The following is a 24,471-nucleotide window of genomic DNA, read 5'->3' on the forward strand; positions in this document are numbered from 1 at the left end:
CCCTTAGTTTTCCTTTTCTCTGCTCTTTTTGTTTCCCTCTCTCTTTTCTCTCCTTGCTCTCTCTCTGTCCTCTTTGGCTCTTTTCTTCTTCCCTATTTGTTGTCATTTCTCCTCTCTCCCACTTTTCCCCTCACCCCTTTTTCTCTTTCTTTCTGTCCTCTCTTTCTCTTTGCCCCTCTTTTGCTCTTTTTCTAACCCCCCTCGGGGGGAAAGGTGTTGTAACAGCCTGTAAAACAGGGCGTGGCTTTTCCAGGAAAGCTCTGTATTTTTATCAGCACGTGTTACAGAACGATCCTGCAGTTCCGCGTGGAAACCAAATCAGCACATTCGCGCGCGCGCGTGTGTTTTTCTGGAGCGCTGCCGTGCTGCACTCAGGCCCGAGCCGGTAGACCTACGTGTGTTACATAACCCCGCAGCGCGCGCACATCTACAGCTGCTTTTAGCCCTTTACTTCTACGAACTCTAGATGTGTCCGTTTTGCAGCCGTATAAACCGCTGACCAGCAGCTGTGCAGTCTCCGGAAACGTCCCAGGCCCTCAGTGTCAGAGCTAAGTAACTCCCGCGTGGCGTTAATCAATATTAATTAGTATTAATAACATGCAGTGAAAACTGTCCTGCTCCTTCTCAGCGGTGTCCGTCTGTCTGCTCGGGACCAATGTCCAGTGTCCAGTGTGTGACCGGCTAACTTGGGCTCTGGTGTGTCTTTTTTTTCTCCTGCTGGAGTGGGCGGGGCTTAGAGGGTGCCAGCACTCCAAAACAAGGCACGAAGGAGCAGAAAAGCAGGAGAGTGTGTGTGCAGCTCCGGGACGGGGAAGAAAGAACGAGGCTCCCACCATCGCCATGATCTCATAAAGCACGAGACGGGGAGCCAAGTGACCCAAACGCGCGCGCGCAGGTGACAGGTAAGAGATGGGCTACTTAGCTGCTGCTGTCATTACTTCCGGTGGTCGAGTTTTTCGAGTGAATCTTTGAGGGACTTTTTTTTTGATGGGTTGGCTTAAGCGAGGAGCTGCATGGCCATTAACACACACACACACATACACACACACACACACTCTTGAGACCAGCCTGGTGCACTGTAAAGTAGTGTGATAAGCCTGTGGTGGGCATGCTTGTTTGGCTGCTGCTGTCTTTTGGCTGTCAGAAGCTCAGCTGAAGTGACCTTGAGGACAGTTGTTGTGGTGGGTTCCCCCACTGGCCCAGGGCTGCTGTCTGAGTAAACATGGTCCTGCAACCTGTTGGGCAACTGACTCTGGGACGTTATTTTGGATCATGGGTTTAGAATAGTTTGATACATTTGATCCTGAGGGTGGTCTTTTGACAGATAGGTACATAGTTAGACAGATAGACAGACAGACAGACAGACAGACATGTCTCTCTACCACACACTAAAGTTATGTGTGAAATGCTCCGCTCAAGAGAAACCTTTTAGTTGTAACATGTTTTAGTGTAAAAAGTGTGCTTCTAACGCACAGTTGCAGAAGAGAGGTGCATGCAGAGTGTCGCAAGCCAAAAAAAAGTATCCAAAGATCATCAACATGACACCTCATAAGACATGGTTCAAGGGTCATTTTGGTAAGTAAATAAACTTATAGGCAGCATGACTGTCTACAATTAAGCAAATCAAATTAAGCAATCAAACCACTCTGACTGACTTTAGCTACATTTGAGCCACTGAGGTATAAAGAGAATTTGGAAAAAATGGTGGAATTCTCATGTAAACATCAGGTACACCTGAATTGAAGCTGCTTATCTGTCTAGTAAGTGTTTACCAACTCAGTAAAACACTAATATTAGAATAAACTCTAATAATAACACTCCTACAGAAAGTGGCGGAGGTTCTCCATCACTGTGTTCATCATTAGAACATCTCCAAAGTTCTAGTCCTAGTATTATTTAGAGTTCTCCTCAGATCAACACCTGGTTTGGTGGTAAATCAGGGCTTAATGATGGTTAATCATCAGGTGAGCTGCTGCTGCTGCTGATGGAGTTGAACACATCCTCCACGCTGTGCTGGCTGGACTGGGGGGCGTCCAGGAGAAACCTGGAGGAACCCAGCTCTGTTCTTCAGACTAGCTCACAGACAAGATCTCACTACTTTCTTCAGAATGAAAAGCTCTTGCTCTTTTTACTGGATTTATGTTCACCTGCATGTGTTCTGATGAGATCTGGAGTTTCTACTAAACTAGGGACAGAATTCGGGTGAGAAAAAAAACAGAATAAAAATGAGGGGACAGGAAACCAAAAGTGGTTCTTATGTGGTACTACACTTTTAACATCTCACAGAGTGCAGAAGATGCTGTAAAATCAGATCAGCTATAATGTTAGTACCTAATAGTAGTGCCTAATACTGAGTAGGTCCCCCTTGTGCCACCAAAACAGATCGGACCATTTGAGGCATGGGCTCCACAAGACCTCTGAAGGTGTTGTGTGGTATCTGGCAGCAGATCCTTTACGTCCTGTACGTTGTGTTTTGGGGCCTCCATGAGTATCAGTTGGCCATAGGTGCCCATGACACTTTCACCAGTTCACCAGGTGTCCTTTTGATAGGTGCTGAGACCTTCCTGATGTTTTGGAGATGTTCTGACCCGGTCGTCTAGCCATCACAGTTTTTTTTTTTTGTCAAAGTGACTCAGATTCTTCAGCTTGATCACTTGTCCTGTTTTATAATGCTTAGATAATGTTTTGCACTTCACCTGTCAGTGGTGCTAATGTTATGGCTGAAAGGGGTCTTGTTGGGTTTACAAAGGTGTGCTGGAATACGGCTGGTCTACGATATTACTGCATTTTTGTTTGGTGCGCTGCGTAAAGTGGGTGGAGCAAGCTGTCCATGTTATGCAAAATACTATTAATAATTAATAAGCAAGAGTAAAAAGCTAGTGTGACATCAAAGCCGGAAAAGCCCACCTTTTTATCCGTTTATTAGTTACTCCGTATTTTGTGATCACTCTCTGCATATTTCTCCTCACTCCCTGCAGCTGCACTGGCCTGGTGGGAAAGAATGGCCGCTCCGGCAGAGACCGACAGAATGACCTCCGACCTCCAGAACAAGACGGTACTGCAGAAACAGGATGAGCAGACGCACCCTGAGAAAAGCGCACCTGGACTCTCAGGTATGTTCCGTCTCACGCCTTTGATTGCCAGTTCCCCCTCAGGATAATGTTTTCCTGGGGTTTCTCAGTGTTCGTACCGGCAGATTACACCCCTCTGCCACCTCTAACTTGTTTTGCGTGAAATGGCTGTAGAGCGGTGAGACGTGATCTGCTATTGCTGTTGACTGTGTGCAGCTGTGAAGTGTCAGGGTGCTCAAAGTTTAGTCCTAACCAAACCTCACTTCAGAAAACTAGCTGGAGGTTGTTGGTTATCCCACCAGACAAGTTTTAGACTCCAACCCATTCAAACCAGTTCCGCAAAACAGTGCTTTGTACCAGTATAAAATGAATATGAATGAATATGAATAACGCTTGTCGAGTTTACAGGGCTCACAGAGCTGTTACTGGGTGAAAATCCAGTCTGGCCTGCTTTCATCAGGTTGGGCGTCTCTCAGTTTGAATGACACTTCCACAGATCACTTGCTGTGCATATTTTTTGAACCCCCCTTCTAATGAATGCATTCAGCTGCTTTAAGTTGCACCCCTTGCTGACACTGTGTAAATGCACACACACAGAGCTTGTCTAGTCTCTGTAGAGACGTATTGCAAATAAAATATGATTCTATAAGGCCCCCCAGCACTGAGCTGTGGAGCAGTGGAGGAACTGTGTTCTCTGTAATGATGGATGATGCTTCATCTAATACTGTTGTGGTGAGTTGGGGAGTTGTGAATGGGGTGAGGTTGTGATCATGTTATTTTTTCCTATGGGGGAAAAGAAAGTGTGTGTGTGTATGTGTGTGTGTTGGATCAGTAATCGGGTCTTACTGTGTCATTTCATAACCATGAAATACACACTCTTATAGCGAACGCAGCTTCACTATCAGTCATAACAGCAAAGATAAGCAGTTATTTTTATCTCTGTTTTACAGTGTTAATTATAACTGGGCTATAACTGTTTATGGTGGCCGATTTATTATACAGATATTTCTTGTCATTAATTTCAAATGACAGCATGCGTCCAGCAAATCGTTGTTCCACTGTGTGTGTGTGTGTGTTTGTGTGTGTATTGCACCCAAAATATCACCCTGTGATACTGCATGAAAGCTGTCCTATGTGCATCTGTATGTAAGGACTAGCCTATAAATGTTTAACAAAGGTGTCAATAGTATTCACTTTTTTGTAGAAGTGGAGATACTAGGGTTTAAAAAGACTTCTATAGAAGTTGGAGTATCAACTTAAGCTTTTACTCCAGTAAAAGTGTAAAAGTACTGGTTTTAAAACTACTTAAAGTAGAAAGTAAAAGTAATGGAAGGAAAAGGCTTAGGATGCCAAAAGCTTAGGCCATGACATGTTCTTGCCGGAGTGTGACGTGACCTGTGCAGGTGCGATGGATCACTTACAAACCAATAGGGGGTCAGAATGGTGTATGTTTAAACTTCTCGTCCAACCACAGTCAAATTCACACTCTCTGGATGGTGCGATTGATCTGGATAGATTTTTTTTTTTGAATGATGACAAGCCAGAATGAAAACAAACTGAAATGAAATAGGAGTATCGAGGTTATTTTTAAAATGTAAAGAGTAGAAAGTTCAGATAATTGAGAGAAAATTTAAGGAGTAGAAATAAAAAGTCGACTGAAAAATAATTACTCCAGTAAAGTATAGATAAAATAAATTTCTACTTAAGTAAGGTAACAAAGTATCGTTCGTTAAGTACCTCGTTACTTAACACCTCTGGTGTTTAACACACTGAAAAAAGTAATGTGTTGAATTTGCCTGATTCAGATGTCAGCACAACGTCTCTGCAGTCTAACACAGTCGCTGCTGAAAGTGCGTAAACACCCTCGTACAGAATTGTCATGACGTTTTTTTCCTCATGCCTTTCCGTCTGGTAAATATTAGCCATTTGATACGCTAGCCTGTCTCCGGGGAAAACATTTATACATGAATGATTTACTCTTGATCTGCTGTTATGAAACTTGTGACTCCCGAACAGTTGGAACTCATTCCTGTTAACGAAAAATCGCTCGCTTTGGTTCAGGGAGCACATGACATCAGACACTGTCAAAAAATGTCTCTTCTAAGAAGAAGATATATCATTTTTTAGTGTTTCATTTACAGCTGTACTAATTTAGTCATAGTTTTTTGACAAAATTTGACAAAAAATATCATTTAAACTGTAGCGTATTTCAGCATAGTCACATATTGATTTGTTTAAATGAATTTTATTCTTATAATCAATAATCATTGAGGAGGGAACCATTTTGAAAATTGAAGACTCCAGTGCCTCAGAGAATCTGGTGCTTTACCCGGCTTAACGTAGGCAAGAACCGCCCACTCTCACAGGAAGAGTCCATTTAACTAATGCACAAAATGACCAATCACAGTCAGCTGTCTTGCCGCACCTTCCAGCACAGATATACAGTCAGATGCAAAAGGTTGTCCACCCCGGTCTAATTACAGGTGGTGTTTATTTTCTATGCAAAGAAGTTCACATTCTCTACAGAAATACGCTTCTGGGGGGCAATCAAGAGGAATAAGGTGCTGTCAGAGGGTCGCTAGTTCGAATCACAGTCATGTTGCTAGCCATCGGCAGCCAGGGCCCGAAGGAGCAAAATAGGCCTTGCTCTCTCCAGGATTAGTAGATGGCACTTTCTCCCCACGTCACTCCAGTGCAGTGCTTGCTTTCCTCTGAGCCTGCAGCAGTTCGGAAAAGGAGTCACTGGCTGTGCTTGTGCTGGAGGTCTTCACCCTCCCAGTGTCAGCAGCATTACATGTCCTGAGGGAGAATATGTATGGGTTGGGTGATTGCACAGATTGGGGAGAAAATGGGCACTTCTGCATAGAGCTGGGAAATGAATCTAAATCATTCAAACTGTCATTCAGAACCTCTGATCCACATCATCTTGGCCATGAAATGCTCATTTTTGCAACAGTGTCCAGTGCAGGCAGCTGTTCACTACTACTAACTATTAGCTGGAAAACTGTTTCTAATCGAAATGATAAAAACTCGTACTGATATTCATGAATGTACGGCAGTCAGAATGCTAATGACAAAATCCAGTGGCCAGATTACACACAGTAAAAGTGTCTAGGTTGAGGATAGTGATCATATAATACTGCTTGCTTGGTGCTAACAAATTGAAATGCTAAATTAGCACGATCATCTTAATGCTCCCTATTAAACCTTGTTGCAGTGACAGAAACTGCTTTGAACACTGTATGTGTGTGTGTGTGTGTGTGTGTGTGTGTGTGTGTGTGTGTGAGTGAGAGAGAGATTTAGATTTTAATCTGTGTAATAAAAGTGTGATAATATATAAGGATTATATAATGCTACACTAATCGCTATGACATCGCAACACCTGCATAATACTGAGTAGGTCCCTGTTGTGCTGCCACAACAGACCTGACTATTCAAGGCATGGACTCCACAAGACCTGTGAAGGTGCCCTGTGGTTTCTGGTACCAAGATTAACGTTAGCAGCAGATCCTCTATAAAGCCCTGTAAATTGTGAGGTGGGACCTCTATGGATCACACCACTGCATACCCACAAGACCTGTCGGATGTTTTGGAGATGTTCTGACCCAGTCGTCTAGACGTCACAATTTGGTTCTTGGCAAAGTTTGGTCTTCAGATTCTTACGCTTGCTTCTTTTTCCTGCTTATAAGACCAACATCACCTTCAAGAACTGACTATTCACTTGCTGCCTAATGTATCCACTCCTTGACAGGGGCCAGTGTAGACTTCACCTGATGTTTTTCTTTAGTAGGACTAAAAACAAAAACAAAAGCCTCTGGCCTCGTGTTTGAAGAACTGAACATGCATGACACTTTACAGTAGGTTGGTGCAGGCAGACATGTTATTGCATGGAACAAAATATGGGGTCAACAGTGTATAGACTTAGAGGAACCGCCCACCAGTAATTATACATTATTAACAGCTAATAATCATAACTGATCGATTTATGATGTTTCCAAATGATTTGCACCAGTATCATTATATGATAAGCATAGTGCTGAGCATTGTGGTATATAGTCATGCTTTGACCCCTGAAATGAAGAGAGCATGTTAAAGCAGTAAACCAGTTGAGAAATGTAGTTTTCGCATGGGTGTTCAGAAAAGCAAGAAATGCTAGTCGTGTGTGTGTGTGTGTGTGTGTGTGTGTGTGTGTGTGTGTGTGTGTGTGTGTGCATATTCAGCTGTTGTCAACAAGCAAGATGATCCATTTAAGGGCATGTCATCACCCCTTAAAAGGACTGAAAGTGTGAGCTTTGCTTGTGGGCAAAAGGTTCACATATCAAACAGCCATGTGTTCAGCTGCAAGCAGGAGCTCGTAAGCTAATATATCATGAAAAAAGATGTAGATACTTTTGGCAGTTATTGTGTAATATATGTCATATATATATATATTTATTTATATAAATAGAATGTGTGTTTTGTGATGCATTGGTATGTGAGATGCCTGGTTAATCCCTTACTTAAAATCTTTGTTTATTAGTTACAGTACCGTGCAGGAGTCTGGACCCTTCCTTTGTTTAATTTCCAGTTAAAACAGTCATAACGTTCTTTAGTTTATATTATCAAGACAAAAGCTCACACGTATATTTAACAAAAGCCTCAACAACTACATGTATGTCCTTTACCTTTATTAGAGCTTTAGTTCCCTTCTGGAGACTCAGTTTCAGTGTTTCTGCAGAAATCTGCAGGAAGATTATTCTACACCTCCAAAGTTTAGTCTTTTTTAGAAGTTTCTGCTCCTTACCATCCAAGCACCGACACACTTTCAGTCAGGATTGGACTCTGGAATGCTCAGTCCAATGTACAGAAAGCCCCAGCAGCTTTCAAAACCTTCCCAGTAAAAGCTTCTTGATCAGCTCCACATCCCTCCAGACCCAGCGTCAAATCATCTTCCCACAGTGGAGAATGGAGAAAAACACTTGTGCAGATCTGAAGCAAGATCAGAGCTTTTCACCTCTCAAAGATGAAAGCTGTATGTGCAGTTTATCTGACAGGGCCAGTGTTTGTGATCTGCCAGGGCTTGCATGGATCTCCTGTACCCTTCCTTTGACTTTCTCCTTCCTTATGCAAGGACATTCCTCTGGAAATTGTTCTGCTTACAGGTTGTTTGACTGCAAATTCAATAAGTGAAGAGTGGTTTCTGACTTTTTCACAGTACTGCATGCATTTTTCAGGGTGACGAACTGAAGACTAGAACTACTCATACATAATTCCTTGGAGTTTAAGGGGTTTGAACTCTAAGCCTATTTAGTTAATTATTAATCTTAAGGGGCCTATTTCACAGTAACTACTAACATTTGCATAGATATACAAGATACACTATAGTTTAGTGTATGTAACATGTCTGAATGTTTGTGACGTGGGCTTAAGGGGTTTAAAGCCCCCCAGGATTGAGCATTTGAGCAGTGAAACTGTGTTCTCTGGAATGATTGTGGTCTAGCAGAAAGTTTTCCATTCACAGTAGAGATAGTTACTCCAACAAAAGCAGTGTCAACTCATATAAACTTTTTTTCTTTTTTAATACATGTGATTAAAAGTAGAAGAAACAATGAATGAAGTTGTCCCAATACTTTTGTCCATTGAGTGTATGTGGCAGCAGGAGTGAGGAATGGAAGTCTGGACCCTTTAAAAAAGTTTTAAAGGATACCCACATTGTGTGTTTTATAGGTCCTGCTCCAGATTTACCATTCAGTTTACTATGCTGTCAAGTTGTGTAACATCTTTGTTGTTAATTATTCTCTTTCTTCGCTCTTCAGGTTGTGGTGCGATGCTGGTGGTGTTCGCCGTGTCCGTTGCGTCCCTCAGCGGTCTGATGCTGGGATATGAGCTGGGTCTGATCTCTGGAGCTCTGCTGCAGCTCAGGGAGGTTCTGGCCCTCTCTTGTCCACAGCAGGAACAGGCAGTGGGGGCTCTTCTGCTGGGAGCTTTCCTCCTGTCTGTGTTCGGGGGCTCAATCGTGGACCGCTATGGCCGCCGTTTCTCCATCATCCTCACAGCTGTGCTGTGTGCATGTGGGACACTGCTGAGTGTGTGTGTGACGTCCTTCTGGGCGCTGTTGGTGGGACGGACATTCGTGGGCATGGCCGTGGCTCTCTCGGGCACGGCCTCATGCCTTTATGTGGCAGAGGTGGCACCTGCAGCCTGGCGTGGGAGATGTGTGTGCGTTTATGAGCTGATGGTGGTCCTTGGAGTGCTGTTGGGATTTGGACTAAGCTGGGCATTTGCAAGCATAGAGGGCGGCTGGAGGTTCACCTTGAGTGGTGTGCTTCTACCTGCATTTCTTCAGGTGTGTGTAATGCCCCTGCTTCCCCAGAGCCCTCGTTTTTTAATCACCCAGAGGAGAGAGAAAGAGGCCTGGGCCACGTTGGCCCGCTTGCGAGGGGCTACCGCCCCAGATGTCGTGGAGGAAGAACTACGGACCATAAGGGTCGCCTTGGGGGCTGAAAATCAGCAGGGATTTCTGGACCTGTTTCGTTCAAGGGACAACATGCGCAGGAGGCTGTGTGTGGGTTTGGCTTTGGTGTTCCTGCAGCAGGCAACAGGACAACCTAACTTGCTAGCCTATGCCTCCACTGTCCTCCGCAGTGTGGGTTTCCATAGCAACGAAGCAGCAACCCTAGCCTCTACTGGGTTGGGATTGGTTAAAGTTGGTGGGACCATTCCTGCAATCCTGTTGGTGGACCGAGTTGGGCCCAAAGCCTTCCTGTGCCTGGGAGCTGTTGTCATGACATTGTCTACGGCAACTCTAGGGGCTGTAACCTTGCAGAGTCAAACTCATGTCTCTAGCCTGTGCCAAAGCCCGCTTCAACTCAACCTTACCTCAATGGGGAAGGGGCACGACAGTGACTTTCACACAGACCTGCCTCAGGGCTTATATAATCATGCCCACTTTCAATCCAAATTGAATAACTCGCACTACAGAACAAACCCTGCCCTTCAACTCCCCTTCAACGATACTCAGGTGCACCAGGGTTTAAACTCTACAGACAATCATGGTGTAGTTGTGAGGAACTCTGAGATGCCAGCAGAACATTCTGGGAAAGAAAGAGCTGAAGTTGCACTAGAATCCCTGTCCGTAAGTGAGGTGTCTCCTTCACTGAAGTGGATCTCCCTGGTCAGTCTGCTAGTCTATGTGGCTGGATTCTCCTTCAGCCTGGGACCAAGTAAGAATCACTTCAATAGTACACAACCACTACACATTTGTAAAGAGTTATTAAGCCACTACAACACCAAACTAAGTTTAGTGTACAGTCAGAATCGGACTGCACCATATATTGTTTATTATTTATTATATACAATATGCAAATGAGTCCTACAGCTGATTACAGTTGCATGTTAGATGTTTGTAAGAATACAAGCTCTGGCCAGAAATAATGAAGGCCAATTGCTAACTCATCATATCTAGGGCTGACTGATTCTGGGGAATAGGTAAAGGTGCACGTATTTGTCACTGTACACTGTACAGCAAAGTGTGTCCTCCGCATTTAACCCATCTGGTAGTGAACACACACTCACACACACACATGTGTTAGGGGCAGTGAGTACACACACACACCCAGAGCGGTGGGCAGCCAACTCCAGCGCCCGGGGAGCAGAGAGGGTAAAGGGACTTGCTCAAGGGCCCAACAGTGGCAGCTTGCCGAGCCCGGGAATCGAACCCACAACCCTGTTATCGATATCCCGGCGCTCTAACCGCTGAGCCACCACTGCCCAACATATAGGGATCTATTTGCGTTTTTGATTTTTTTTTTAAAGGAAAAACTGTTTTTACTGTCTTTACTGGCTTGAACGCTTTACAAGACATGAACGCTGAAAATAGTGTGCCAGACTGTCAGTTAGTGGTGGTTATGTTGTCATGTACACAGCACATGGATGTTTAGTGGCTTCTTATTCGTCCATGACGACACTGTTATTAAGTTATTAAGACAAGCTGATCATTTAATCCCAGATAGCGTAATACATGGCATCATAAATTAGTGATTAAAGGTTTTCCCAGAAAGAAGCAACATCATAAATACATGATTATTATTTACTATACAATGCAACACTATAATTAACCCATCTTTAAGACTGTGTTTTTCTCATACAGCACTTTAGACCAGAGAGCTCATACCACCCTGTTATCTATTTCCCAGAAAACACAGACATGCCTACGACCATGTGCTGACTTTCAGATAACTGAGAAGCCACAAGCACTTTCCTGAAAGGACTAGGCCATTCTGATCACAATCATAAGCGGCTACTGGACCTCAGTGATCAGTGGGTTTAACGTGCCATAATGCTGACCCACGTATCAGCACGTTGCTGCTAATCTAATTGTTATGGCTTGCTCTTAACATTCCATGTAAATGCCTCGATTCATCCGAGCACTCGCAGAGGCTCCTCTGGAACATTTCAGCTTGGTCAGGAAGGATACACATGGAACTCAATGAAACAGCTATGGACTGGTTAGAGGCTCATTTGCATATTGCATATTTCTTTAGTTAGTATGCAGTCTTAGGGCTTCTAGTGCTCACCTTTGTATATGTAAATAGTGTTAAACAAAAACACCAAGCTTAACTCTGTACAAGATTAATTACAGCTGTCCTATTACACGTTGTTGTGGCATCTCTTTCTGTGTGTGTGAGCATGATCTCCTCTGGTTTGCAGTGGTCTACGTAGTCCTGAGTGAGATTTTTCCCACTGGGATCAGAGGAAAAGCTGTGTCTGTGGTTTCTGCCTTTAACTGGGCCATGAACCTTCTCATATCAATGACCTTTCTCACACTAACAGGTAAGACACATTCATAAGAGCGATGAGAACTCATCAGGGTACATTCCAACGTGGATTAGAGTTATCACTTTTGATTATATTAGTAAATGATTCTGAAAGTAATCTTGTTTATTTTGATTAATAACTCTGTATTATATTGTTGAGTTACATGGAAAACAGCAGAATCTTTTCGAGTGAGAAAATTAAATCATGCATTGCCTTTCTACAGATTTCAGAACATATTAAAATGATTACATGGCAAAAAAGGGGTTGCTGTTAAAGAGGGCAATAGAATCAATTGAAATGTACAGTATAATCACATTTACTGGAAAGTAATGAGGTTATTTATCCAGAAGGTGAATTGTGATAACAGCCTTAACAATATAAAGTGCAATAGAATGCTGTCATTGAGTACTATTGACAAAAGTATTGGGACACCTGCTTATTTACTGCTTACTGTTTCATCTGAAATCAAGTTTATCATGCTTTTGTTGGAGTAACTGTCTCCACTGTTCAGGAAAGAAGGCTTTCTGTTGGATTTTGGAGGAGCATTGCTGTGAGAATTTGAGTGCATACAGTCAAAAGAGCGCAAGTGAAGTCAGGATGTTGGATGATCATCACCATCCATCAGTCCAAAGAAAACAGTTACACACACACACATTATAGACCCTGTAGAGAAGTACTACCAATAGAATAGCAGTCTCTGGAGCAGATAAACGTGAACCTGTTGGCACTGCGCCTAATGGCAGGCGTGGGCTATATATATATATATATATATATATATATATATATATATATATAGCCCCTCGAAATGATGGATGTTTCTCCTTCCAATACATTGAAAAAGGTGGGGTAGAGATCATCCAACATTCTGACCTCACTAACACTCCTGTCACTGAATGCAATCAGATCTTCACAGCAATGCTCCCAAATGTAGTAGAAAACCTTCTTCCATGGACAGCAGAACAAAAGCCGGATCAACCTTTTTTTTTTAGTCTCCTACATACAATGAATGATCAGGTGTCCCAATACTATTGTCCATACAGTGGATGTAACTACATAACGTTACATAATATTGGTTTCATAGTGTTTACTGAATCATTTACAGTAGTTAATGAATAATAAGCCTGCAGTTTAATGGCTTCATTTATGACTGTCTGTTACTAATTAACATTAAATACACTGATTTCCAGGAGAACATTATAAACATAATCAGAATCTGAGCAGTGGGCAGATGGGCATTTTTTAACCTGAAGAATTAATAGAAAATAAAGGAATTCAAAAAATAGCAATCTTTGGCACGATAGCCATGTGATCTGTAAGATGTTTTGAAAGGTTCCCATGGGGAATGTTGTGAGAGTCCTGTATGTATGATCATGCAATCCCTAAGGTCACATGATTCAGCGCAGTGTGTTCATTAGATAACTTTTTTCATAACAATTATCGCAGGCTGGAAATTTGATGGCTCACCCAAGTATCACTAACCTACTGCTTAATGCTAATAAAGAGGGCTGCTGATATCAGCTGTCGGTGAAAAACATGAAATGTGGGTGTGGCGTCCAAGCGTGCCTTGGGTTAATATCCTGTGAAAAGAGAACAGGGCATGGTTGGCTAGCTTTAAATGTGAGTAAGCCCGTGCACTGTGGTTCATTAATCCTGTCTTAGGTATTAAAGAGCCAGACATGATGTTTTTAGAGCTGAATTCATCAATGTCAGCTGAATGAGCGTACGGATACCAGCAAAGTCAGCCTGGAATTATTCATAACACAGCTGGAGGGGTTTCATTATTACGGTATTAAATCAGTGCATACTTAACAGTATTTGAGCCCCACATTTCACACATACACTATCATAATATACTTTGTGTGCAGACATATATACACACACATATACACTATATGTTCAAAAGTTTGTGGACACCCGTTCTAATGCATGCATTCAGCTGCTTGAATTTGCAGAAAGCTTGTCTAGGCCTGGTAGACAAATACTGCCAATAGAATAGGGCTCTCTGGAGGAGATGAACATGAACCTATTGGCACTATGCCTAATGCCAGGCGTGGGCTGGAGAGGTATGACGCCCCTAGCATTGAGCTGTGGAGCAGTGGAGCAGTGGAACTTCTCTGGAATGATGGTGGTGCTCCTTCCAATACTTTTGGGATCTGAAGACACTAACAAGCTTGTTGATGAATGTAATCAATCAATCAATCAATTTGTTTATACTCTTGATTTTGGAAGGGACAGTGAATGAGCAGGTGCCCCAATACTTTTGATTATACAATTGAACTTTTTGTACTTCCCATATGGAGTCTAGGTAATATGAGATGGGGAAAGAATAGAGATACTAACAGTGACATAACACAGAACATTAGAGGTGTGTGTTTGTGGGTGTGTGTCTGTGTGAAGCCCATGTGCAGAATGCCCTCCAGACACTCCAGACCTTACATAAGTCAGTTCAGCTCTGCCAAAGTTCCTGAAAAGTGACTTGATTAATAAGAACCATAAAAGCCAGATGTTCAGTTAGAAGTGGAGGAGTGAATGGCAGCGACTCAGCGATCATTTTCACATCATTTTACATGAGCCTTAGTTACTCAGAAGAGGAAATAAAGTCTGAGAAAAAAACAGGCTTTCCAGGTTTGAGTTTCTGTGAGTAGCAGAAATTCACAGGAATGTCATCACACTGTGTGTCTTAGTGGGTGAAATGTAGAACTCTACAATGAGGTTGTTTTGTGCTTGCAGAGAAGATTGGCCTGCCCAGTGTGATCTTCTCATACGCTGCTATGAGCTTTGTGCTGCTGATGTTTGTGATCGTGTTTGTGCCAGAAACAAAGGGACGATCGCTGGAGCAGATCTCCAAAGAGCTCGCCATGAAGTGAGGAACCTCACACTTTACACAACCATGCTTACATGAGCTGCTTTCAGGTCGAACCGGTTCCTTCTTGATGGGTGTGCTCATATTTTCCACTCTACTCTGTATCAGAATCATATATGTATTCAGTGTTTATCCGATGTGAAGGAATGCTGCTTGGTGAAGGTGTCGACACTGAAATCCTATAATAATCAAAAATAGCTAAAGTCATGTGCAGAAGTCTGGACCTCTCTGTTCACATGACCTGTTTTGTAAACGTTAAATGCAAATATTCTATTCATTTGCGTAATTCAACATACACTACATGTCCAAATGTTTGCGGACACCCCTTCTAATAAATGCATTCAGCTACCTTAAGTTGCACCCGTTGCCACAGACCGTCATATGCAAATGCACACACACACACAGCTTGTCTAGTCCCTGTAGAGAAGTACTGCTAATAGAATAGGACTCTCTAGAGCAGATACATGCAAACGTATTGGCACCCTCTCTAGCAAAAGCAGGATAAACTCTGTTTCTTTTTAGTAGGTGTCCCACGTGTATCTGGACATTCACAAAAGAGAATGCAAAATAACCCTAAAACCCTTGCAGGACAATAGCATCCCAACAGGGGGTGCTAGCACCTCACAATGGTTAATCCTGGTCCAAATTCCTCAAGAGGCAGTGTAACATCTAAAACCAAATAAAATCAAATTTATTTGTAGAGCTTTTTACAACTGTTGTTGTCATAAAGCAGCTTTACACAATCAGTAGGGAAAACTCCCTTAGAGCTGGAGGAAGAACCAAGACTCAAAGGGGGACCCGACCCATCCCGACGCATAGAACTATTTATAAATTATTGACAAAAAGTCAATAAAATAGACCTCCGAACATGTGCCCGATTGGGGTTCCGCCATTTAGTAGCGGTGTCCGAAAATGTAGTGGCCAATATTTAGTGCACTGTAATACATAAAAATGAGGTACCCATAATCCATCAGGAAGCATAGCACTGAGATCACACACATAAAGAGGTGACTGAAATCATTCACCCCATTAAATTCTGTCCTCTGTAATAGTGCGTAGCGCAGTAGCTGTGACGACACTGGGGTCTCAGACACACACTCCTGATCAGAAAAAGTAGTGGAAATGGGGTTAGTTCTCCAAAACCTACACCCTGGAGAGAGCTTGTGAAGTCAGCCTGTGTATAGTGCTAGTCTTCACCCTCTTAGTTTTGGGAGCATTGCGAGTAAGGGAGGGGGAAGGAGGGGACAGTCACAGTACAGAGCAGTGCTGTTGCAGCATGGCACAAAACCTTATGTACACAGTGCAGCGCTTATGCACACATTCTGACACCTTTTTCATACATTGTGTGTGTGTGTGTGTGTGTTCCTGACCTGACTGACTTGTTCTGCAGAAACCACCTCGACGGCACATTTCTGTGCCACAAGTGGCAAAAGAAGCCCAAACCAGACCTACCCCAGGAGGAAAAGTCCCTAGCAGCAGTCTGAACCTGCACTCAGGAGACCGAGCGAATGATGAATGAATAAATGATGAACACAGGAGTTTAATGGAAGTGCTGGATGGATTGATGTCCTAATTATTAGAGGTTAGAACGGATGTGATTTTTGTGAGAGTATTACCTGTTTCTGACACACGACCGGAGATGCAGCACAGAAATGACTTTCTGAAATGAGCCTTTATTGTCTTAATCTTTTTTAAGCACCTTGATTGTTTAAAAACATGTACTATGAAAATGTGTAGCGTAGATGTGGTACGGATGCAGGTGTCAAGATATCTGTGAAGCTTGGATGAAAAAATTATAATAAAAAAAACTTTAAAAAAATGTTTTTGATGTTTTTAAAATGGATGGATGATGTTTTTTATCAATACATTCATGAATTCTCTTCTGCAAGTGTCATGGACTTTTCTTTAACTGTCACAAGCTGTGTAAGAATTCCTATGTTTTTAAGGTTTCTATAGATTTCCAACAAACAGCAACACATTAGCTGCCAGATCCTTTTAAAGATGAGAAGTTTTTTTACAATTTATCTGTTGCAGCAACAAACTTGTAATTAAATGGCGGGTCATTTCTGTTGGGCCCTTCACCTTTAAAATGTCCATACGATATTAGTGACCGTTGGCATTTTTGGCAAGCTGGCAAGTTGTGGAAATAAATGGAAAAAGCTGTGATATCTGGCGCCACAACATTAGCAGCAGATCCTTTACGTCCTGTAAACTGTGAGGTGGGGCCTCCATGCGCCATTGATCACATTATTGAGCCTTAGCTGCCCATGACCCCGTTGTTAGTTCACCGCTTGTCCATCCTTGGAACACATGTAGTAGCCACTGCATACCGGGACACCCCACAGGACCTGCCTGAGCTTTGTTTTGGGGATGGTCTGACCCAGTCATCTGGCCATCACAGGTTAGCCCAATCCCAATCTCAAAGATTTGTACGCTTTCCCAGTTTTTCCTGCTTCCAACACATCAACTTCAAGAACTGACCGTTCACTTGCTGCCTAATATGTAGGTCCCACCCTTGACCGATGCCAAACAGATTAAGTTCTAGGATGGGGACCATGTCTGAAACTCCCACTCATGTTTTGCACCCCCTCTTCCAGTCTCTTTCCTATTTCCTTGGCCAGTTTCTTAGCATTGCTTCACCTTCTAGTCATGCAGGGGGGGGGGGACAAAACTCTACAAGGGTCAGTTTAAGTCTTTATTATAAAATACAAAATGGGAACATTTACATAAACACATATACTGCAGATCGTTTCACAATCCACTGTTTTCTTGTTCAACAAAATGCAGTAGGTCAATATTACATCATTATATCCTGTTAAATGTCTCTAGTGTGCTTGCCCTTTAACTCTTTAATGGTCTGACCTCACCAATCACCAGACGTGGTTCCGCTAAAATCAGCCTCTGCCTCAGCTTCAGTAAAAATCCAACATTAAAAATAGCCACTGCTTTTCAGTCACAGATCCAGTTTGGGAACCATGCACCAAAACAGTGTTTGATTAAAACGTAGACTCAGGAACTACACGGTGACGAGGCCCTCTAGCCTCTGTGACGAGTCCACTGTTCAGTAATGAGAGGTCAGAATTTAAAGGACAAGCAGCCCAGGCCTGCTCAGACTCAAACTGACTGAAAAGGAGCTGTCTCTGTGACGTACAGTACAACAGTTTAAAGTCTTAGAACACTTAAACACATTCACTCATAAGGTGCTTCTTCGTTTCAGACGGTGCATGTGTGTGGGTGTGTGTGTTTATGTGAGTACTTCACACCCGTGTTTTCTGACACTCGAGCAGAAGAGGGTATATCTGTTCCACAGCTGAGGCGACATTCTGAACATTTGGTCCTGGAGAGATAGGAAGGGTGAGAGAAGGAAAGGGAGGTGATCAAGAGTCCAAAGCTTACATTTAAAGATGAACATCTAAAAACATTATGCACCCCCCCCCCTCCAAAACGGCACCTTAACAGGAGAACTACGCAGAAATTAAGAAAAATTAAGCAAGCATGACATTTACATTACCAGGCTGAAGTTACTGAAATCTGAATTTAATCTGGTCACTAATGTGATCACTGATCTGATTTTTTCCAAGGCTATGTGGACATGTCAAATCCAATCTTTTCAAATCACATTTTAGTCATTTTGGTCCTGGATCAGATATGTATTTCTTTTTTTTTTGCCTTCATGCATGCACTTGCTGTTGTCAGCAACCCCCAGTGGCAAAATAACAATGGAGAAGAACAGCTGTGACAACAGTCAGAAATGTAGCAGTGTGTGCATGCGTGCAGTTTCATGAGCAGAATTATTCACACTACATATAGGTCCAGGTCACTTATATTTAAGAATGTGAACCGCCAACATAGCCAAATCTGATCTAAGAGAAGTATAGGCTATACTATACTGTTTGCATATATATACTATTTTTGCATAGGACATACTGTATGTATCACCATGGATGCAAAACAATGCCAAATTAGGCAGAAACCTTCTCAAAACTATCAGACAAAAATGTCTCTGCCTTCAGGAAAAGTTTTTATATAACATCTTATGTTACTTATATAACCATCTTAAATAACTTTCAGAAAGCATTAAATATTTCATATGTCTGATTCCATTCACCACCACTGTGAAGAATTCTTATCAGGTTTCTCAAGAACAGGCTTGAATTATCCAGAACTTTAATAAAATTAACAAAACAATCATTTTAAAGCATGTCAGCCTGTGAGCTGCAAAAAAAGAATACTTCATCACGGTAGGCTGTGAGCAGTCTTTAACTGGCTAAATCAATGGGTAAGTCTTAAAGTTATGTGGTTAATGCTGTAAGCGCTTTACCCTCCATAGGAAAATACAGCTGCTCAAAAATAAATCCTATGGAATTTTCCATACATTTTAATTACATTTGTAGGCTATGGGAGGACTCTTAACAAGAAGATAAGCCTCTTAGGATATTCTTTATGTCCTGCATTATTATATTGAAATATGAGAAATCTCAGGACTTGACTGGATCAACCTTACTTGGAAGGTTTCTCAAATTCCTTGCACAGAGGTCACTGTACTGCCCAGTTCAGTGATTTCTTTTAGGTCATTACACATGATTCATTGGGCAGGTTTCCAGTCCTGTTGCTGGAGTATCCACTGGCGACTCTCATTTGACTGCATTTGTGAACTTATGAAATAGAATGAAATAAATGTTACACTTCTCTGTAATTCTAATCAAAGTAGATGTAGTCCTAATTTCCATTTTTATATACGTTTATGGATCGTATTGGCTTCAAGCTCAGCCCATCCGTTCATGCCTACAATTCTCATTTTGGTGCACCCCGACACAAACATGTAACTCCTAGTACATTAAATCCCACAAACCTAGGTTTACAAGCCCTTCCTGAGGGCGGCTGTGTTAGAATACAAAATATGCAGTGCTGGAGGTTTTGCAGGACCAGGGTTAGGAACTGTTAAGTTAATTATCAGATTGAATGACAATTCAGTGTAAGGGAACTAAGCTAAACTAAGCAGAACTGATGATTAGTGGAAGTAAGTTTTTAGACCAACGAAAGCAAACATGAACTTTTAACAGTAAATGCATACCTGTTACTGTGATACTGCCAGTGGAGAAGACTTGCACTGTGGCCCTGAGGTTTTTGATTCTGTATGAAGCAGCAGGGTGAATCTCGGGCTCATAACTAAATAAATACAACAAACACAAAACCTTAAAAAACAACAACATAGAAACTCATTCAGCAACTCACACATTCATACTCCGATGGGCTAGCAACTGGTGTACTCTATGGCCTTACAACCACTAGGGGGAGCCGTTACTCTTCTTATACAGTGATCTGCTTCAATGTTCTACTTCAATCTATAAAGATGTGGCTTCCAACCACAGACTCAGGGACAACATGCACTACGTTTTGCATTTAAGATTGTTAAGATTCAGGAATTAATGCAGAAGACAAACTCCTAAACACACTTCCCTTAGTTTTTTCACTCTAATAACTAATGTTGCAATTTACACAAGTTCAATAGGCTCTAAAACAGAACTCTGTGGGACTCAAAATGAATAAACAGTAATAAATGTAAAAGTACGATAAACAATTATAACTGTAAAAGTAATTAACCTAGGGTTAAAATTGATCATTTGCTTTGCATGTTTTGCGCTTCTGCTTCCTTTGTGCTTTGCTCTGAGTGTTTGTCAGGTTTTTTTTACAAATTATTACATTATTCTGGTCAAATTAATGCAATGTCACATTATTGATTTTTAATATGTTGCATTGTATATATCGCAATCAAAATTTACAGCAATACATCAGTTCATTCCCACTTTTCTTTAGTCATGTGGGTGAAAAATGTAGTACCTGGCAATAGGACGGTTGTTCTTAGTGAACTCAATGAGACGGATCTGAAAAGGCATGGAGCAGACTGCCAGGACGTTTACAACCTTGAAGTCTGAAAACCTCACCTGTAGGAAAGAAAAACATACACATACCGGCAGTTTTATACATCAATCAACTCAACATAATATTAGTATGCATGTAACAGCAGCAGTAAACAAAAGAGTAAACCTTGAATCCTATCTTCTGGAGGCAGCGAGCTAACCTTCTGGCACCAAGTTTAGCTTCATCCTCACTATAGAGAGAAATACAATTGATTAAAAATGAATAATTGATTAAAAATAATAATCTGTAACATTCAAGAAGCAAAAGAGTATTGAATAAACAGCTTTCTGCAAAGACCTTGTTGCTCCAGTGCAAATGATTTTCCCTGATGACCATATGGAGGCAGTGATGCGTGGTTTTCGTAACTTCATCAGAACTTTCTGAATTGGTAAAAAACACAACCAATGAGCAATGAGGCGGATGATGTGCATTTCTTACCACAATTAAACTAAAACAAACATTGAATACCTAGTACAGGTGGTTTAGGAGTTAGCTAGAGATTCACATGATACCACTGTTCCATATTCCAATACTGATACAGACATTATATTACAGATACAGAAACATTGATCATCAGCTGAGAATTCCAATATAATTACTTTTAAAAACACTTTAAAATTATAAGGCACCTCAGTTAAGATGACAAAATGAAAATAGACTATCATTCTATCTACTCAATTGCTCTACCCCCCCCCACACAACTACTGAACTACTGAACTACACAGCTGTAAATTGGAGGTTTGCTCAGATATTTGAACCTATTTAAACTCTACTCTACTACTTCAAGCATGTTGGGCTGACTGGACAGCTATCTGTGAAACAGTACAAGTGCAAATGCAACCAGGATGCAATCTGATCACTTAAAATCATTCAAGGTGGTTTAAGACGCACCGAAGATGAAGGGCAAAGTGCAGTGTTTCTAGATAACATTTATTATAGATAAAAGCTGCACCATACAGCTCAAACTGTGTGCTTATGATCAGTTTCTCCTTGTTTTTTTTGTCACAAAATCTCTATGGATAGTATAATTTTTAGGAGATCCTAGCAGTGGATTCCTTTATCTTGATGTCACAGGTTGCAAAAGGCTCTAAATTTGACAAGAATTTACGGTAACTCACTCCAACTTCTGGTTTGTAGATGACGTTAGTCCCCTCTAGGCCGATGGTGCGCAGGTTTAGATGACACCTGGTCCTGAAGACCGAAACCACGTTCGTAATGATGATGTCCAGCGCCACATCGTTACTCTGTTCCACAGGTTCCATGAAGTTTCTTTGGACGGAGTAAGCTTAGACTTTTACAAATGCATGTCCCCTTCGAATGCAACCTGGTAAGGAAACAATAAGACTTATGGTTACGTATCTACACAGTACGATACTGATGACATGGTAGTTGATGTTCCAAGACTGCGTGTCACCCTGTGAGTGTAGCCTACCAAATTTAGGTGGTAATTTGGCGTCGGGGAGGCTCTAATGGCTTATGGACGCTGTTGCCATTGCTGTACCTTCTCTGGAGCTGTGTGCTTCCTCGACACTTTCCCAAACAGTACAGAGAAGAGTTTCAATGCACTGCACTGGACCTCCATACGTTTGCAACCTTCTAACTGCAATCACTTATCACTCTGAGACAACTTGAGACATACTAGAAAGACCTTTTTCCAAAACATTTGGTTAGTCTCTGAAAAAAAAATCATTGATTATTTTTAGTATTGACACCCCAACCGATTAAATAAATCAGTGACGTAACATTCGGCACTCTTTTTAAATGCAATAAATCTGAATTTGACTAAAATAAACTGATGGTCAGACAGAGCTGCTTGGGTTCCTCTTACTAGAAGACATGGGTTTGATTCCTGTGCTCATCCAGAAGTGGGAAACACATCAGTTTACACAATGCATGTCAGTAGTGATTAATTACATTCCCCCATTTAATACCTAGGAAGCACCAAAATACACTAAATGGACAAAAGTATTGGGACACCTGTTTATTCCATGTTTCTTCCAAAATCCACTAGATCCTGGCTGCATTCAGCAGCAAGAGCATTAGTAAGGTCAGGACGTTGGATGGTCACTACCTCATCTCATCTCAAACGTATTGGATGGAGCACCATCATTTCAGAGAACATAATTCACAGCTCAATGCTGGGGGGCTTTATACCCCTCTAGCCCATGCCTGGCATTACGCATGGTGCCTATAGGCTTATGTGCATCATACTCTATTGGCAGGACTTCGCTGCAGGGACATTTGCACATCTGTATCAGTTATGGGTGCAGCTTAAAGTAGCTAAATGCATTCATTAAAAAGGGGGTCCACAAACATTTTGACATGCAGTGCATCCAATCTCACTTAGGCGATAGCTATCTAGCATAGCTAAGCTAGCTGCTAACGCTAGTACAGCTAGCTAACTGACCAAATGTCACCAATTCCTGAATTCCTAAATATTAGCTAGCCAACACTCTACATTTCCAGCTTACGAGAAATGCTCGTGGAAATGTCTGAAAGGGATTTACTGAACATCAGCAACTCTTAGCTAGAGAAGTTAGCTAGTGAGGCTAGCTAGCCAAGTAAGCAGCCCTGTTTACCTTAACGACAGCTGCGCTGCGCTAGTTAAGCTAAGCTAACTGCGCTATTTAGCTGCGCATTGTCTTTCCTCTCTTTTTTATGTAACTCAGACCGTATTTCGTGCAAACTTTACAGCTGCAGACATTAAGAATTGTCGCCTGCATGTCCCCTTAGGTCTCCAGTTTGTGAAAGCCAGCAGCAAGCCACTCTAGCGCCGCGTTAACTGAGCATCTCTCCAACACAGATGACATCAGCTAGCATGAACCAGCTCGCCAGAAATGAAGCACTTACTTGGGAAACGAGATTCGTTAAAGCGTTTTGAGATTTAGTGATATCTGTAACGTTACTGAAACTGTAGTTTGGCCTTCTTACTTGCGGGATTTAGGAAAACCAGGCATAAAGCTAAACAAAAGGCTCCGGAGTCAACACACACACACACACACACACACCCGGCTACTGTTGTCATCACCGTCATGTCCTGTTATGGTGTGGGGGAAGTGTGGCACACTGCCATTACAGCGCCACACGGTGGTCTCGGAGGGTCCAGGGCCTGTGAAAAAGTACATGTCCCTTTCCCAATTTTTTTCCCCCCCCAAATGTTTTACAACAGCATACAGCTTTTAAATAACCGTGCCATATTTTTTTGGAAAAATATATGGACAAAAGTATTGAGACACCTGCTCTTTCATGTGTGCTTCTTGTGGTTGGTGTGGCGCAACAGATAACACCACTACCTGCCAGTGCGCTACCACACCATGTGGGAGACTGGGGTTCGATTCCCGGGCTGGGTGGCTATGCTGCCCTACACCAATAAGAGTCCTTGGGCAAGACTCCTAACACTACGTTTGCCCCCCTCTGTAATACGTGTAACCTTGTAAGTCGCTCCGGATAAGAGTGTCTGCTAAATGCCGCTAATGTAAATGTTCTCAAATCAAGGGTTTTAAAGGAGTTGATCCTGATTTTGTTGGAGTAACTACTGCAGTTGGAGTCTCTACTGTCCATGGAAGAAGACTTTCTACTAGATTTTGGAGGAGCACTGCTGTGGGGATTTGATTGCATTTAGCAACAAGAGCATTGGTGAAGTCAGGGTGTTGGATGGTCCAAAAGAATAGGAGGGAGCACCATGTCTACGGCTTCACAGCTCAATGCTGGGGGGCTTTTTACCCATCATAGCCTGACATTAGGCTTGGTGCCAACAGGTTTATGTTTATCTATTCTTACTGGCAGTACTTCAGCCACCTAATGGGAAATTTCAGTCCA

The 24,471-nt window shown here is 42.1% G+C and overlaps 2 protein-coding genes across 5 annotated transcripts; one reads left to right on the forward strand and one right to left on the reverse strand.

Moving 5' to 3' along the window:
- Positions 1 to 276: 276 nt before the first annotated feature.
- slc2a12 (solute carrier family 2 member 12) lies at positions 277 to 16,618 on the forward strand. The gene is made up of 6 exons (XM_072697365.1): positions 277 to 902; positions 2,979 to 3,113; positions 8,867 to 10,273; positions 11,760 to 11,882; positions 14,598 to 14,730; positions 16,121 to 16,618. The coding sequence occupies exons 2-6, from the start codon at positions 3,002 to 3,004 to the stop codon at positions 16,212 to 16,214; spliced, it is 1,869 nt and encodes a 622-aa protein (XP_072553466.1). The 5' UTR covers positions 277 to 902; positions 2,979 to 3,001; the 3' UTR covers positions 16,215 to 16,618.
- A 794-nt stretch (positions 16,619 to 17,412) lies between these two features.
- Positions 17,413 to 23,685, reverse strand: tbpl1 (TBP-like 1). Of its 4 annotated transcripts, none has more exons than XM_072696627.1 (8): positions 23,661 to 23,685; positions 22,085 to 22,182; positions 21,771 to 21,976; positions 20,950 to 21,032; positions 20,779 to 20,842; positions 20,572 to 20,675; positions 19,805 to 19,899; positions 17,413 to 18,067 (listed from the first exon to the last, which is right to left on the reverse strand). In XM_072696627.1, exons 3-8 carry the CDS (start codon positions 21,912 to 21,914, stop codon positions 17,988 to 17,990), a joined length of 570 nt encoding a protein of 189 aa, XP_072552728.1. In that variant the 5' UTR covers positions 21,915 to 21,976; positions 22,085 to 22,182; positions 23,661 to 23,685; the 3' UTR covers positions 17,413 to 17,987. The 4 variants fall into 4 exon arrangements, with proteins under 4 accessions (XP_072552728.1, XP_072552727.1, XP_072552724.1 ...); XM_072696626.1 differs by lacking the exon at positions 23,661 to 23,685 and adding an exon at positions 23,584 to 23,654; XM_072696623.1 differs by lacking the exon at positions 23,661 to 23,685 and adding an exon at positions 23,503 to 23,652.
- Positions 23,686 to 24,471: the final 786 nt, after the last annotated feature.

Source organism: Salminus brasiliensis, chromosome 14, assembly GCF_030463535.1.
Source record: "Salminus brasiliensis chromosome 14, fSalBra1.hap2, whole genome shotgun sequence".
NCBI classification, from domain to species: domain Eukaryota; kingdom Metazoa; phylum Chordata; class Actinopteri; order Characiformes; family Bryconidae; genus Salminus; species Salminus brasiliensis.